General features: G+C 37.5%; 1 protein-coding gene across 3 annotated transcripts in view; it reads right to left on the bottom strand.

Annotated features, from left to right (window-relative positions):
• CDK8 (cyclin dependent kinase 8) overlaps positions 1 to 17270 on the bottom strand; it is a gene marked incomplete at its 5' end in the record, with an annotated part of 65123 nt that overhangs the window by 26490 nt on the left and 21363 nt on the right. For all 3 annotated transcript variants that reach the window (XR_002433070.1, XM_021379032.1, XM_021379026.1), the window contains 2 exon segments: positions 12550 to 12690; positions 14179 to 14289. Coding sequence is in view for 2 of the 3 variants with exons in the window: in XM_021379032.1 (XP_021234707.1) it covers positions 12550 to 12690; positions 14179 to 14289 (252 nt within the window).

Here is a 17270-nt window from a genome sequence, read left to right on the forward strand (position 1 = left end):
TTGCTTGCCACTTATTAAATGTTTGCAGTAGTCTGACACAGAAAGAAAGAATAGCCTGACCTTCTTTGTTACTTCCATTTTAATGCACCTCCTATCAAGGTTTAAGTCTTATCCTAATTCTAGGATCCCATAGTTTGGCTACTAAAACCGTAGAGGGGTGACTTACAGCATTGACTTTTGCTGACCACTAACAATTGTGTGTCACTGATGGTCACACTGCCAGTTTTCAGAACTGATTGTGCCGTGTATTCCCTAACTGCGATGAGCCAAGACAGCTGAAAAAGTTAACACTTGTTTTCATTTGAAACAACAGCTTTATTTAAGAACAATATTAAGCACAGTTGTTTTATCTCTAAATTATTTTGCCTTTGCAATCAGTTTCAGCAATGGTTCTATTAAGATTTAGAATTAATCACTTCTTAGTATTTCACTCTTAAGCATTAAGTCATATAGGAAGAGATTCAATTGGACAACTCCACAAGGAGTTGCCCATTGCAAGGGCTTTCCAGTATCAAATTGTTACCTTTCAGGAAAAACAATTTTTGTGACCGAGGCAGAAATCTAAAATCCCGATGTTATTTATCACTTCACAGTGAGGTCCTGTAACAAGAAAAGCTGTACTCCAAAAAAAAAAAATGGAGCCTTCAGTTGGCCTGGTAAAATTCACACCCAATTTCACGGTCTGTGACCTGCAAAGCTTCGCACTTCTTAAGCTACAGTGGTTTGTGAGCAACCTTGTTGGTCTTCAAATAATCATAACATACACTAAAAATATTCTCCTCCATGTGAGATGTGCTTGTATTGCATTCTTAGCAATTATACCTGATTTTTCAGCATTTTATGGTCACAGAAAATAATTCAGTTACATTTCCATTTTGAAAAAAACTCAATACTGCGATGCTAAACAGCACTGTAGCACAGTGAAAATGTCAGTACTATTGTATTCAGCTGATAGCATCAGCAATTTTCTGATGTTAATTTCTTTCCTTGTATTAAAAGATGTGCATTTACCAATAAAATAATTTTAGTGATACATTAACTGAGCTGGCCTTTAAAATGAATTATCAAAAGACCACCATAAACAATGTAACATTCAATGGAAAACAATACTCCACAGAATCGAACATCTGTTAAATCTAATCACTGACGTCTTTTAATTAAAAGTATATGAATTTTGTTAACAACATATTAATTATCTTATAAAAAAGCTCAGAGGATTTTTCTTTTTCTTTTTTTTTTGCTATTGGTTTCTTGTGTGTTGTGGGTTTTTTCTTTTGTTTTGGAGATACGAAAATATTCAAACATTTAAAAATTAACATTTAAACCAGGAACTGTTACATTTTCAAGGTACAAAAGGTATTTGTATAGGACAGAAGTTACATGGATGCCATATCTGTGCCAGGGAATCCTTCTGCTAGGTACTGTCAGCATATTCCACCTCTGTTTCATCCTGATGAAAGCTGCTGGCCTCACTATTACATTTTTTATGCTTTCAACACGCTTCAAGAATGTCTTTCAGTTACTGTTATTCAATTACTGAAAACATGGAGGAATGTAATTTATTAAGATCCATGCATAGCCTAATACGCAGGCTTTTCTATCATTTTGATTAGATCTGAATTATACTGAAAAAAAAATGTAATTACACTTTTCAGGCTAACTGTCCCATCTCCTAAAAATGTACATCAGGACAAGCTGGAAGGTGCAACTTTCTGTGCAAAGTCTTTGAAGACAAAAAGGTGGATGTCATTGGCAAAAAAATATATATTTCCTGTGTATTTTGCTGCAAGTGATCACCATCTCCGTAGGCCTGGACAGCTGCTTCCTGTGAATACACTGGAAGCAGGATCTTTGCCTAGCATCATAATCAGGTATCTGGTCAGTTTGCAAAGCCATCACATGAAAAACCAGGCTAGTAACAAAAGAACAGGTTTATAACTATACACAAGAAAAATCTGGTCTAGCCTGCCCATTGGTTTATGTATTTGCATCCCAAGAATTTAACCTAACTCAGGCAGAACTTCTGCTATTAAAAGGACAAAAACACTCAAGTTACTTTTAAGTCTTCACACGCAAATATACATATATATATATGCACAAACACACATATAAATGATATAGATATGATTATACATACACGAATTATATCCTTCAATATATTACCTATATAACACTTAAGATAATTCTTCAATTATCAATATACTTCAATCCATAGGAAGTAAAAAAAAAGTAGTAAAAGTATTTTTAAAAAGTGCACATTTGACAAAACAGCATCATAAAAAATGCTAGTTCTGCACGTAGTCTTCCTGCTTTCTGAAAGGTGCAAAAGTCCAGGACAGAATAATATAATAACTGCACCTGTTTGGAAAGCATCTTCCATGCAGCTATTGAAATCTTCAGCTATAGATCAAGCATCAGAATAGATTAGAAATCTTCAGTTATTGAAACTTGCAGAAAGTAGAACATTTTCTAACACTTCAGTTAAAAATAGCTGTGAAATATAGAAAACATTCAACATGACAGCTGCAAAATAAACATTCAGGAAATGGACTACAAGTGAGAAAACAGTACAGTCATCTGACCATCTTTCTGTCCATCCAAACAGATGCATCTTTCTGTTGCCTCTTCCCCTTGCTTCCATGTTTTGTATAGGATGGCAGAATGAAGTAAGCACAGTTTTTAATGCACGTTCCTTTTGCAAACAACTTACTTTTCTCTTCTGAAGCACTTGTGGAAGCAGTAAAAACAGCCTGTGAGACTGCTGCAATAACTACTACTAAATGAGTTTATGACTGACTGAAAATGCCTGTATGAAGAGATGGGATCCTTCATTTGTCAGACAATTTTGGGCAGCTGACTAAAGAAGTTTGGAACATTGCATTTTTAAACACTCAATTGTGAAAGCTGCTTAGCAGAGAGCCATTAATAGAAACCCCAAGCCTTTTGGACAGTTAAACAGTGAAGGTAACTTCCACAAAGAGCTCATAAATCTTCCCAAGGAAAATACTTGTGGAAAGCTTTTCAATGGTCAAATTCTCCTCTCGTGATCAAAATAACAAAAAACAGTATACAATTACATAGAATGTAAGATGTATTGCTTTTGTAAGCAATATAAGGACTAAAAAAATCCCCTCAAACACTTTTCCGTATTCTTAAAGAAGTTTCTCCATTCTATATATTCTTATCCAAACATTCACCACAAATATCCTTAATGTTTTCCATTTAAACATAGTAATACTTGGAAAACACCTTCCAAGCACTTTTTGCATTAGCGGTTTACTTTTGCTATAAAGAATTGTCAGTGTATTCCATTTTCTGCTTTGCCACTTATTTACCCTTCTTTCTCAATTAAATCAGGCTCCTGAAGGCTACTCCATCCTGTCAGAGATCCAACAAAACAGATACACCATGCACTGTTTTAAATAGACTGGAGCCCTTTTGAGCATTCAAGAACTATTTACAGGAGCTGGTAATAACTCTGGCAGATTTAATGTCTGAGGCACCAATCAAGATACTGCAGTCCTCAATCTATTGGGGAAAAGGTGAAGGACAGTTGTGAGCTTTCAATAACTCCAAGAAAGAATAAAGACATGGAATCTTAAAAGCCTTCACTGAAAAGAAATAAAAAAAAAAACTTCCACAGAGTTAATATATTAATTAGTTCACGTCTTCTCTATTGTATCATTACATATTTCAGTCTGAAGCATCTTAACAAGTGGAGGTGTTTTCCTGAAGGCAACATTACATTCTCAGCATCGAAGTCCTAGATTCCCCTCCATTTCACATTGCACACATTCCAGTGCCATCCTGTCTTCCTTGCCCACATCCACAATCTTCTAGCACCCTTCCCATCCCCTATCTGCTTTGATGACCAAGTAAAGTGAGCCAGGAGAGGTGTGTGGTATAAATGACCAGTGAACCACTGTCATGGGAATGAAGGCAAGCCCACCTTGAAATGGCCCTCTTACAGCTCTCAATGCATTACTTCCAGAACATGTCCTCCTTTATTTGACCACTTCTTTTTGTGAAGTTTCTAAGAACCTGATGGCTTTGATACTGTATCTTTTCATCAAATATATTTGAAATTTGATAAATACAAAGGTTACATGGGGAACTAGCAAAAACCAGCATGCCTATTTAAGCTTTGTTTCCTTAAGAAATCAGGCTGAAGACACACAATATTGGGAGACCAACATGAAGGCTTGTTATTGTGGAAGAAACACCATTTACATTGTTCCAGCTACTTTGCTAGAAACTGTAGTAGCAATGCTGTCATTTTTTCTAAAAAGCTCTAAAGTACCACCATGTTTTCATTACAGAAATCAGTTAACAATAAGCAGACAAGGACGTTTGTAGCACTGTTACTGAATATGTTCCACTGAACAAGGACAAACTTCTCTAAAACTAATACAGAGACATTATTTAATTCTTTGGGACATTGAAAAGGCCTTCCCTGATTTCATAGCAAGGAGAAGATGTGAACATTTTTAAACATCAGTCCTGAAACATTCCATCCTGCACTGAAGGGCTCTTGTGGAAGGAGGTGAGAAAGAAAAAAAGCAATACCCTGATTTGCAATTCCTCTACGGGTAGTAAGACTCTTCACTACCTGTTAACTGGTCTGAGGTCAAAGTTTAAATATAATTTGATTTGCAATGACATTGAAACATCAGGAAAACGTATGCTGTGTGCACTGCTGATGTTTGACAATACCGCAGCAGATAAGTGAAAAATCTCACAAAAGAAATATCAACAAATTGTAAATGACAGCAGGTTTGCAAGTATTATCCCCACCGTTAGGTGAGTGCAATGTAACTTCATGTCTCCAAATAATCATTGGTCCCTGAGCCATCTGGTGGTCAATAAGCAGCCTTCTGTTCTCCATTCCTTTTTTTACACCTTGTATGTTGCTGATGTGAAAGCTTTCACTAACTATACAGCTCCAAATTGAGAATCTTTAAATGCATTTACTCAAAGTAACAACAGTTTAAAACTGCTCACATTATTGCCTTGCTTAATCAGCGAACCTCTTATAATTTTGTTCCCCCTTGATCTGTAGTTTAAGCTTTGGGCAAAGACTGCGTTTACTGTAGTTTCAAAGTAAGATAATTTCACATAGAGCCAAAGTGCTGTCAGCTGAAAATTACAATGATCTTGGACTTTGCTATTATCTCTAATTATTTTTAAAATTATTTACAAAGAAAAATACTGAACTAAAAACCATGACAGGTATTGATAACCGAAATTTAGGTTCCAGTAAAAAAAAAAAAGAATAACCACAACTCAATACTGATACATGACAAACGATCAGAGTCAGACTCTATCAGTATAAGAAAATGAAAGGCTTAATAGATTTAGTCATTGTTATGATAAGTCAGATAAGGTTGGACTTCATCAGCAAGTCAATATAGTCTGGAATAAAAGCAGTAATCTAAAAGAGGTGGATTTGGAAAGTGATCTTGAAGTTGTGACATTTCTGACCTTCCCTTGCACTCGTGAATGAACTTTTTAGACAAGCTTTTCAATTGCAATCAGAAAATTCACTACCAAAAGTCCACCTATTCAGCACTTGCCTTAACAAGAATCTAACACCACTGTGTGATAAAAGATCAAACATGTTTAGTAGTGGTTTCCCATTTTTCATGAGCATTGGTTGCATGGATAAAAAACTTATTTTCAAGTATATGTTGATCTTGCACATTATAATCCATTTTGTAGTTTCACATCCAAGATTAAAGATGAGAAACCTCTAAATTCTATGAATTGACCTATGAATTTTATAAAAATCTAGTCCATCTGTAAAAAAAAAACACTAATAAATGAAGTGATGGAAATCCACGTACCAATGGAGAAGCACTTGAATACTGTGAAATCAAATTTGAAAAGATAAATGAAAAGTGATAACTAGCTTTAGCACAGTAGGAATAATATTCTAGCTAAGAATAAGAGAGCACGCTAATCCAAGAGAGCTCTAAAAATACGAAATTCAGTAACGCTTCTATCTATATAGAACTTGTTCATTTTTTATTCTCTCAGAACTCAAGTATCTCTTCCTAGAGCTACTGTGGTTATGGAAGTTTTTCATAGTCAAAGTTGGCTCAAATATATAAAGGTAAAAAGCCACATAAAGACAAGTTTGTTTTGTTTTTGTTTTTCCCCCAGCAAGCAGCTGGAAAAGAAATTTACTAATGAGTCACCATGATGCTCAGCATATTTAATTTAATTAGCATCTTAAAAGAAAAGACAATGAATTCCTGGCTAAAAAAAACCCTAAAGATTCAGATAAAAAGTGGACCTTCTCCCACTTACGAATTCCTACTTTCTCACGCAATTTGACAATCCAGTAGTAAGACATCTTTCATGTCATGGCCACACAGCTTTCAAAAAACATTTCTTGGGATACAGCATCTTTTTTCCCCAGGGAAAAAAAATAAAAATCAAAACTATATATTTCTTCTCTTACCCTGCCACAGTCAGGAGAAATAGCAGAAGTTTTCTCTTTTGATGTAAAGGTTTCGTATTTCAATACAAAATGTCTGTCTTCACATTTTGTATAAGCTATTTCATCGTTCATTTTCTAACTGACACCTATCCCAATCCTTCTCCCATCCCAATCTCTTTAACTAATTTGTTACGAGCTGGATTTTAGATTTTGAGAAAGCAGTAAGTGAACTTCTCTAAACATATCTGTGAATGTATAGCACAATCAGAGGTTGGAAGGCACCTCTGGGAATCTTCTGCAAACTGGTTAATGGTCCACTCTGTCCCATTATCCAGATCATTAATGAAGATGCTAAGCAGTATTGACCCAGTATTACCCCTAGGGATTGTCTGCTACTGACTGGTGTCCAGCTTGACATCATGATGCAGGTCATGACACTCTAAGCCCATTTGCTCAAACAGTTTTTAATTCACTTCCCTGTCCATTTACCTAACCTGTACTTCACTAAGTTTGTCCATGAGGATGTTACAAGATGCAGTGTTGAAAACATTACTAGTGCCAAGATAAACAACATCCAGTGCTCTTCTCTCATTCATCAGGCTAGGCATTTTTGTCACAGAAGGCTTTCAGGTTGGTTTAGCATGATTTTACCTTCATAAATCCATGCTGACTACTCCCAATTCCCATCATGTCTTTCATTATGTTTTAAAATGGGTTCCAAGATGTGATCTATTACCTACCCAGGGATCAAGGTGAGAGCAGTGGCATGTAGTTTCCCAGATCCTCCTTTTTGTCCTTCTTTACATTGGAGTGACATTTGCTTTTTCCCCCCCTCCCAGGAACCTCCACTGATTGCTATGACCTTTCAAAGAGTGGCCTTACAATGACTTGATTTTATGAAGCTAGTGATTTAATATATGTCTGTAGGCTTTTCAATGGTGAATTCAAAGATCTGAGAAGAATGCTTTCCACTTTTCTGACCACAAGGCTGGTAGTATGGTAGCAACACACTGTACTTCTAGCTTCAAATCTGCATTTGCACATATTTGTACACTGACAGACTTTACTGAATGAACCATTTTTTTAACCTTGGAGACCACTGTCAACAACAAGGGCCAAGAAGAAAACAAAGTCAAATGGATTCCAGTTAGCAGAGCTGGTCTTAAAAACAGTAAAGATCCTCAACATATTTATTTCTATTTTTTTTTTTTTTGAAAAGTCACTGATATGAGCATGGGATATTTGTTTTTGCAGTCTATTCTGATCTTTTCCACTCTATTTAACTGTTTTGAACTTTTAGTCTAATATTAAAAAAAGGAAAAAAAACCACTCAGAAAGGCAGGCAAGGAAGTAGTTGTGACTGCTGTAAAGATTTTTATTAATAAACACTACACAACAGTATTTGAAGAATATTCAGAATTATAGTAAATTACAATTCATAGGAAAGCCTAAGTTATTATAACCTAAGCAAGAAAAAATTTTTCTGCCAGAAGCATTCTTTCACGCACAGAAAATGCACAGAAATGAAAAGCATACCTTAGAATCAAGAACTTTGGAAAGGCAACAGATAACAACTGAAGTTGTGATTTTTTTTTTGTTTTACTCCTTTCAAAGTAAATCACCAGTAAGTCAGTAAAACACCATTTAGGAAACAATGCCTATTACCTGGTTATAGGTGTAAAGAGAGTGAAAGACCACCCTGCTTTTAAAAGGTGTTAACTACTTCCTAGTAATGGGTATAGCTTTTATCAGTGTAAATGACCTTAGTTTTGTAAGCACTAGAGCAGGACTGAAGGGCATTTCTGCATTTCTGAAGTAGTGCCTGAATACTGATTGAGAGTGACATCCTTTGATTCAAGAGCTCTAATGTGGAAAATGGTGAATTGGCACTGTAAAAGCTCCATATATTTCACTTTGCCTAAGGCACATAAGTAATTTACAACCAGAGCCAGGAAAGTGACTAAGATGTTGGCCCACAAAAAAACCACCCTGGCAGAGGCTTCTCCTCACTTACTGTTGAAAGCATATCTTCAATATTCCTGCTGATCCCAAATCTGGCAAGAGGCATTCTTGGGAAGCACCCAAGTCTCAGGAAGCAAGGTTCCAACCAGCACTGTATTAAAGCTTACCCACCTGAAAGCTCATTACCAAGCAGCGCTCATCTCAAAACAGCCGTTGAGCTGAGCTGCACGCTAGGAACACATTAAAAAGGTTGCAATATCACATGCTATCACTAGTTTGCATATGGTCATGTAGGCCATAACACAATTGCAGACTAACTAGGACATGAATGTTATTGACAAAGCCTGACTGAGACTGTTCAGTGACGGGAATGGGAAGCAGAAAAACACTGTTACCAACATCCACACCTGGCTTGCCAAGTGGTAATACATCCACTCACATCATGCACAAAGTAACAGGCCAGGGAACCTACTTCAAACGTTTGCCAACAAAAAGTGCTTCATAACAGTCTCTCAGCTGCAGAACTTAAAAGGAAGAGCTATGAGATTTTCTCTTGTTTTGTTTTCAGCATTGCTGTACCAGGTGAGTACATTAAATATTTTCAGCGTAAAATCAACGTAAGTTAAATCACAGCTTAATCTTACTGTCACCACACAAAAACAATGGAGAAGTGCTCATCTCTTAGCAGAGACTGGACTCGACCCTTCGGGCAGGCCTACCATGCAGTAACATTAAATAATGACGCATTTTTCAACGTTAGCATAAAAGTTGCTGTAACATGCAAAGGGACCTCTATTTTGAGTCCAGTACTTCAAGTCTTCCAAACACGCTGCAAAGACCATCCCCTCTTTCCTATGTTGCCAAGGATGCAGATTGATGAAAACAGATCTATGGCCAGTTTTCTACTTACGCTTATTTTTAGTGTAGAATAAGCTTCTAGAGTACCGGAAGAAGTCTGATACTTGGATAAAATGAAGCAGAACAAAGATGAGGAAAAGTAGTCAGCAAAATGCTGTGTTTCAAGCACACTCGATAACTAAATTCAAAATATTAAAACTAAAATTGATCCACTTTGTGGTAATTATATGAAGTGTTCTTATTTCCTTCCTGCTACAGAATATGAATAAACAATCTGTTTTCAATTGCTTGCAGTCATGAAATTAAAAATGCCAAAGAATATGCAAGTCAAATATGAAATTTTGAAAGGAATGACACTTATTTGTTGAGAAATTTTATGGGTATGTTTCAAAGATATGAAAAAGCTAATTGCTTTGACACAGCACTACTCAAAGTTCGTCAGCACCTTGCTTGCTGATAGAAATGGAGAACTGGCTTTGAGAAGTAGTAAAAAAAAGAAACAGGGAAGACAGTTAAGTTATTGCTAAGGTTTGCATTCATTTGCTTTGTGAAAAACAATTCAGGACTAAAAAGAACAGATTAAAATGTCTTCCTGCAGTTACTGTTTCATACAGGATATACTCTATTTATACAAATCTCATATGATTTAAGCTTCTCCAGTTCCCCTGTTATGAAGACATTTCACAATCTAAGCTCATGTGGTTTTAATAACCATTGAGTTTCACTGTCCGTTTTGTGGATGCTAGCAAGAGCATTGCTCTACACTATGTTTTGTTTCTGGTTACAAAAATCAGATCTCAAAAAACCTTCAAAACTTGACCTACCTAATGCTAATTTCAATAATGCAGCTTAAAAAACACACTACAAAATTGCCCTTCAGAGGTCAATTTTTCAATAAATTAACCATAACCTTCAAAAAATCCTTATCCTACAAGATAGATGCAGCAAATAACAGATTTTTCTGCTAAAGTATTATATTGTCTAGCTCCCTATCACACCCAAACAATATCACTCATAGCTAACATGTGAAATGACCAAGTAACGTGCGTGCTTTCAACACTGTGTCAGCAAGCGTATATGTTCAGATACAAATACACCACTTAAAAGACAATCCATCTAGTAACCCTGTCAGGAGGTGAAACCGGTGACTAACATTCCTGAAGACTAATATTACAGGTATCCTGGAACAGAAACACCTCAGAATAAGCATTAACTTTGATGATTCTGCTTCACATTGGAATGTGCATGCTATTAAAAGTCTCAACTTATAAGCATTAACCGTGCACCAATATGCTTAGGAAGAATCCCTTCCCTAACTCAAGTTATTTCCAGGAAACTGAAAATATGAAGAAAGTACCTGACATACAATTCTGTCTTTTCTGCTGCATGGAATACATGCCTTCTATATTCCACAAGTTTTCTGCTAGTCACATAGATCTAACCGAACATTTTCAGAACAACAATCCAGAACCAGCAGTCTCTCTGAGTAGGACAGTGCATGCAGCCCCTGAACAGCTTTTCTATGCTTTCTCGCCAAAATGGCTTGACAAGATTCCAGTGAAATGACCTCTCAGACTCTGCCTCAAGCTTTTGCCTTCTCTTCAGACTACCAGAAGATACTCAGTTGTGATGGTGTTTTATTGCTGGAAAGGAAACTGCTTGCTGGACTGAGACCACCAACTCATTTCACGTAGGTCAGAAAATGAGATGGTACTTGTTTTGGCTGTTGCCAGCAAGCCGTATTTGAGCTACAGACCTAGATGTGAAAGGCTCTGTAATAAATTGCCAATCTCCTGAGCCATCCAGATAACAACATGCATTATTTTTTCACTCAATTACATTAATACTTTAATACTTAAGTTCATAAATTTTCTGAAGCCTTTTAAAACAGCAGAAAATTCATATTCTTGACGACTGGTCATTTGTTTTCCATATGCCTCAAAAATTGAAGAGTACTGTTGCAGTCACGTAATAAGGGTAAGACATTACATTTTGGTTTAAAACCAAATGTCTAAGCAGTAACATACTACATATTCTTATATTACTTCTTGCTCCACTATTTCATGGAGTCATGACAAAACCATCACAAGATTTTTTTTCCCCTCAGTGCTGAACCTTTTGTTTTTAAAACCAGGATCAAATTAGAAGCGATATCCATGCAACTGTTGTAAGAAAACAAAACTTCCTTGTACTTCAGTTCTGAAACCATTATTATTTTTCAAATATAGATGTTTTACCATCAGTTTAAAGAGACTAGCACACTACAGAAGCATCTATTAGGCATGAAAATAGAAGACAAATAATTAGTCACTGACTATACTTCAAGGAACACTATTAAAGCTATTTCAAAGACAAAAAGTGACAAAAACCCGAGGAGCAATATGGAAGGCAGATTTATTGCACCACGCATAGAATAGCACCGGTAATATCTACTCATGGGAATGACAGGTGAAACTCACTATGCTCTCATGTATTAGTGAAATTTCAGTAATTAGAAGTATCACATACAGTATCATATTACATTGAAGAAGGCTATCACAGAGTAAGAGGTGCGGACAACTGGGTCAGGAGAATGACCTGACTTTAGAATTATAGAACACTGTCATATGCCAAAACAAAAGTGTGGGAGTATTTTAGAGGCAAATATGTAAGAATTGGTGAATCTTACTCATTTAAAGCACTTAATAGAATCTGTTAGTTAAGAAATACTAGTTCAGGTTCAAATGCTTTGCTTACATCGCAGTTAGGATGAACATAAGTCTTCAGAAGTTGGAATGGCTGTATTTCTGATATATTATAAATACTCTAAGAAGAAGGTAACTCTTCAATGCCATTAACTTAAGTAAAACTGACAGTGTTAGGAAGGTAGGTTTTTTGTTTTAATTTTCATTTCAGCAGCTCTTGTAGCCAACCATCTTCTCTCACACCTACACGCATGCAGTATTAGCTATTTCTCAGGCCTGCAGTCATACTACCAGAGGCATATTCTGTATTTCAACATGCCTGCCATTTAAATGAACACTCAAAAATAGTTTGTTTAGAAAATCAAAAAACGTAAACCAGCCGTCTGATATACTTCACTTCCACAAGCTTATTACAACACAGCAGGCTTCAAATATTTGCTCTTCTACTCAGGGCTGGCTGACTACTGTATAAAAATATTCATTTTATTTTTTAATGAAGGGCTACTTGCCCTTAGCACAAAAGTTTGTTTCCCTGGGATTTTTACAAAAAAAAACCCTTGCCCTCAGTCATCCCAGTGCTAAACCCACTGCAGATCAACTTACCAAATCCCTGTGCAACACCCAGTTAGCATGCAGGTAGTGAATACCATCTAGGATCTGATATAACAGTGACTTCACCATTCCCCGAGGTAACTGAACTGGTTTCTTGTTTGCTTTAGAAGCCCTGTGAAACTTGATTATATGCTGTAAAGAGGAGAGAAATCAAAATTTTTAAAAAAATGTAATTTTTTTTTTTTAAAACCACAGCATTATACAAAAACATTGCCAGCAAATCCTTACATAGATGACAGTTCTTTGCCAACTTTCATCATTCATTTTCCAAATTGAAAACTTGTACCCTTATGTACTAGGAAATGAGAACTATATGAAGTAAGATTAACACAATCTCTCAAAAATGAAATCATCAATGCAAATTGCCTTGCATTGATCTTTTGTAGGTCTAGAGTTTCTGGAGAATATTTTTATTTGAGGCTGATATCTTTGTGTATCACAGAATTAAAATTAAATTACTTAACTCCTGTATCATTTTACTTTTAGGTTTTCTTTTACGGTCACGACACTAACATTCAAGATTTAATGCCAGAAACTAGGGTTTCTTTTAAACTATATGAGGAGTTTCATAATTTTAAATTAAACAAGGAATAAATCTGAGCTTAATCCATACTCGCAAAAAACATCACACAGAAGAGAAGTTGTTGACTGAGCAAATCTGCAAGTTTGTCTATCTTTATTTACATCAGCCACCAGGCTACACATAGAAAAACCTTTAACAATTGTCCGTATACACAGGCAATGACCTCTAGCAACATAGAAGAGACCAAAAACTCATGTTGTCCTGACACTCAAATCCCAGGTGCCACTAACATTAATGGCCTTATACCATAGCATAATGTGCACCAGTCTTGGTTACCGTTACGGTGTTTCTGTCCTTTTGAGAGAGATAAGATCAGAACAGACCTGCCCACCTCATCCAACCAAAACCTGGCTTTAAATTGCTGTCACACGTTCTTCCTACTGTGGGGAAGGTCTTTTCTTCTCCCTGCGTTCCTCAAGTTCCATGTTCCAACTGCCCCTTGGGTACCTGGCACTCAACCCCTGGGGCTGCTTCTCCTCTAATACACTGTGTCCTTTCCCAAGTCTCATTATAGCGAACTGCTGCACTAGCTGTGCTTGGCACATGTGTGAAATTTCATGAGATGACTGAGTAGAAAGCTCTTTCTACTGAAACATATGAATGAAGTCCCCATTCTGTGCACTGCTCTTACTCTGACGACTTTTAATCATAGATGACATGCACTGCTGGTAAAACTCCAGACTACCCTATTTAGTCAATGTTTGTCATTTTTCCAAGGCGATCCACCTGTATAATCAATTACATTTTCCCACACACGTCATTTTAGGTGTAGCAAAGGATTATATCTGTATATAACTAGATTTTTAGCTACTGAGGACTGAACGCAGATTCCTATCTTCTTAAGGAGTTCACAGGCTAACTGTATTGTATGCTTGCCCAACATTTTCCATTGTTTTTCCTTTAATACTGAAAAAGTTTCCAACAAACATTGAGAGTAAGAGGCTGTACTGTTTCTAAACCAATGCCTCCTCTCTGACCTTGTCTCTTTTCTGCAAATGAAACTCTGTGCCTGTTTATCTACAAGTAATTCACCTTACCCAGAGGTCATGCTCAGCGTAGTCAAAGAGAAGCCACACTTTCCTGTCAGCATGAGAAAGAAACACCTTTTGCAGAGAAATGACATTTGGATGCTTGAGCTCCCGCAGCAACTGCAAAATAAACAAAGTCCATAACAGTTATAGCCACACATCCAGAGCTGTGGAAGGGCTAGAAAAATGAATAATAATAGTATTTGCTATGTATTCTACAAACAACAAAAAGAAAAAAACTGACAGAAAACAGCACCTTTTCCCCCCTTTTTTCTTTTTCTAAATGACAGAATCAGTCACAAGCTAGAAACCAAAGCAGAACACACAATTCATAACCCCCCTCAGAGCACACACTTCCTATTCATTTCCTTTAAATCTCAGTAAATCTCACTATTATCCAGGATCACAATGCTCCCTGAACAGCCAGCTGTGGCAGCTGCCCTTTCCCATAGGCTCTAATCTTTGATACAGCCATTTGAGGTATCCAATTTTCTCCTGATTCCAAATTGGAAACCCTGCACTTTGGTTGCAGTCATTCCAGGCAGAAGCTCATGACTCACGGAGCTCCTGTCAATGCGGCCAGCTAAATGAAGCTGTGGATCATAGGATGGAGTCAGCTGATGTAAAAGGCCAGCACCACCAAAAGAAGGTAGCCCGGCTCCCTCCCACAACGTGCACCAGCTATGGCACCCACAGAAGCCATCCATCAAACAGTTCACCAGTTCAGAAGAAAACTAACCCAGACACACAAAGGTGGCAATTTTCTGCTGAGTTACGGAGCTGCAATGACTCATGGCACTAACAGCAGACCCAGCAGCAGCAAAGGGACAGAACACAGCTTGGAGCAAGGACTTTCAGCAGCAGTGGGCCATCAAATCAGCTCAGCTGCCTTTAGAAACTGTAGGCTTAACCACCTCCAAAAGGAAAACATAAGACAGCACAAACACTGTATGCAGAGAGAATGAGTCTGAGCCTTACTACTCATGCTACACTTTACTGTACTCACCCAATTGCGGAAAGAAACAAAAAAACTTCTTACAAGTATCTAAGCAAGCTATTCTCAAATATGGATACACAAGGTTGGAAGAACTCTTTGCCAGCTCACACATGGTGAATGGAACAGTTAAGTCTGTTGGAAATTATGACATTTTAAATAAAAGCAGTGGCTAGCTTTTTTTTCTAAAAGCCAAGGACAATTCAAACTAGTCCTTGAGTATAAAAATTAGTATTTTATGTCTGAGATTGAATCTAATAGGAGAATTTTGTTCCCTTAGATAATAGAGAGAACAAGATAATTAGTTCCTTTCCATTGATACTTCAGTCATATATGTTAACATTTTAGCTACTACTAAGGAAGTAGAAGGGCTGCTCTAAAAGTAACGCCTCCTGTTTTATGATTTTGGCCCATGACATCAGAGGTGGATAATGGCAGTGTGGCAGTAGAGGTTGAGCCTTCCTGCCAATATTTTGTACATAGGAGAGCTGTACAGTTATAGTATGTTAAACTTCTTAAAATGCTTAAAAGCATTACATAGAGGAATTTTAAGGCAGGATCTGAAAGAACAAGTGTGGAATTCTGTAAATGTCTATAATTCCTACACAACATAATTATTGAGGCGGGGAGGAGAACACCACAGAAATGCTTATTTGCTTTTTTTTTTTTTTCAGTTACAGGTTGGGGTCATTGGTGGTGGGCTGACCCTAGCCAGCAGCTAAGCCCCAGGAAGGAAAAGAAGAGGAAGAGCACAGGTGAGAATACTTTTGGGTCAAGATAAAGGCAGTTTAATAAGAGAAGGAATGAGGAAAATAAAGCAATACAGAAGTACTAACTTGTCACCTCCCTTGAGCAGACTGATGCAGACTGCCTCCCAGCAATGGCTCCTTCCCCAAATCCATCTCCCCTCAGTTTTTAATGCCAAGAATGATGTTACAAGACATAGACTATCCCTGTGGCCAATCTGGCTCAGCTGTCCCTGCTGTCACCCCTCCCAGCTTCTTGCCCACCTTCAGCCTTCCCACTGGGAGGGAAAAGTAAGAAAAAGTCAACATTTTAAGTCCATCCTACTCCTTGTTCTCCACATAACAAAAATCATCAGCTTTAAAAACCCATCCTCTTCACATCAAATGGGATTCATCTTAAAGAACACAAAGAATCTATCATCAAAGCTGGTCCAAAATACAGCTCAGAGATGAGAAACCTCCAGTAACCCAGCAGAAGGGTCCCCTGTCTGCACAGCCAAGCAACATAAACATAATCTTCCTTTGTTCATGCCAGAAATAGCCAATACTGTGGATTACTAAATTCATAGCATTCCTCCTGATCTGCTACATGCCAAGCTGCTGCTTTCCCACTTCCAAATTCAGCCGGAGGCCATGTGTAAGTAGCAGAGGGTGTATTTCTAAACTGCGCACACATATAGACTTGTGCATGTAAAAACACCGAGTACGCATGACCAGTCACAGATAACACAAGCAAGAGAATAGCACCTCCTTTGCAGGCACCGGTTTAGACATGAAACTTCACCACCACCCTGAGCAATGTAGCCACAGAGTAGCAAGGAGCCAATACCCATCAGCCTGCTCACATGAAATCAGATCCTCATTCCCTTTCCATTTCTACACGCATATTTCTCCCAAACCCACCTTGATCCCGACCCTTCCTGACTTTTGTCCTTCCCCTGACCATCCCACAGTAAATTCTACACAGTCCCAGAATCCCTCCCAAATACCAAGTAACATCTCTGCACTCTCCTGTAACATCTGTGGCAATCTACTTTCCGCCTCATCAGTTACAAAGCCCTCACTGAATCTATTCAAGGATAAGCCTGACAGGTTCCTTTTGTGGCCCATCATTATCATCAGTGCTGTAAGAGTTCTGGCTTTTGTTACTACCATTGATAAAGGCTGTTTATGATTCATGCATCTGTGTTCTCATTCCTGCTGGTTTTTTACCCTTGCCTTTTATGCTGAATAGCTGTTAACCACATATTCTTACAGCCCGCTTTAAAAGCTGATACATTTGGTCAAAGCTAGACAGCCACGAGCATCTCAGTGAACAGGATGGCTAATGTACATCAGCAAAACCATCAGAATGAGGAAAT

Source organism: Numida meleagris, chromosome 1 (genome assembly GCF_002078875.1).
Source record: "Numida meleagris isolate 19003 breed g44 Domestic line chromosome 1, NumMel1.0, whole genome shotgun sequence".
Classification (NCBI taxonomy): Eukaryota; Metazoa; Chordata; class Aves; order Galliformes; family Numididae; genus Numida; species Numida meleagris.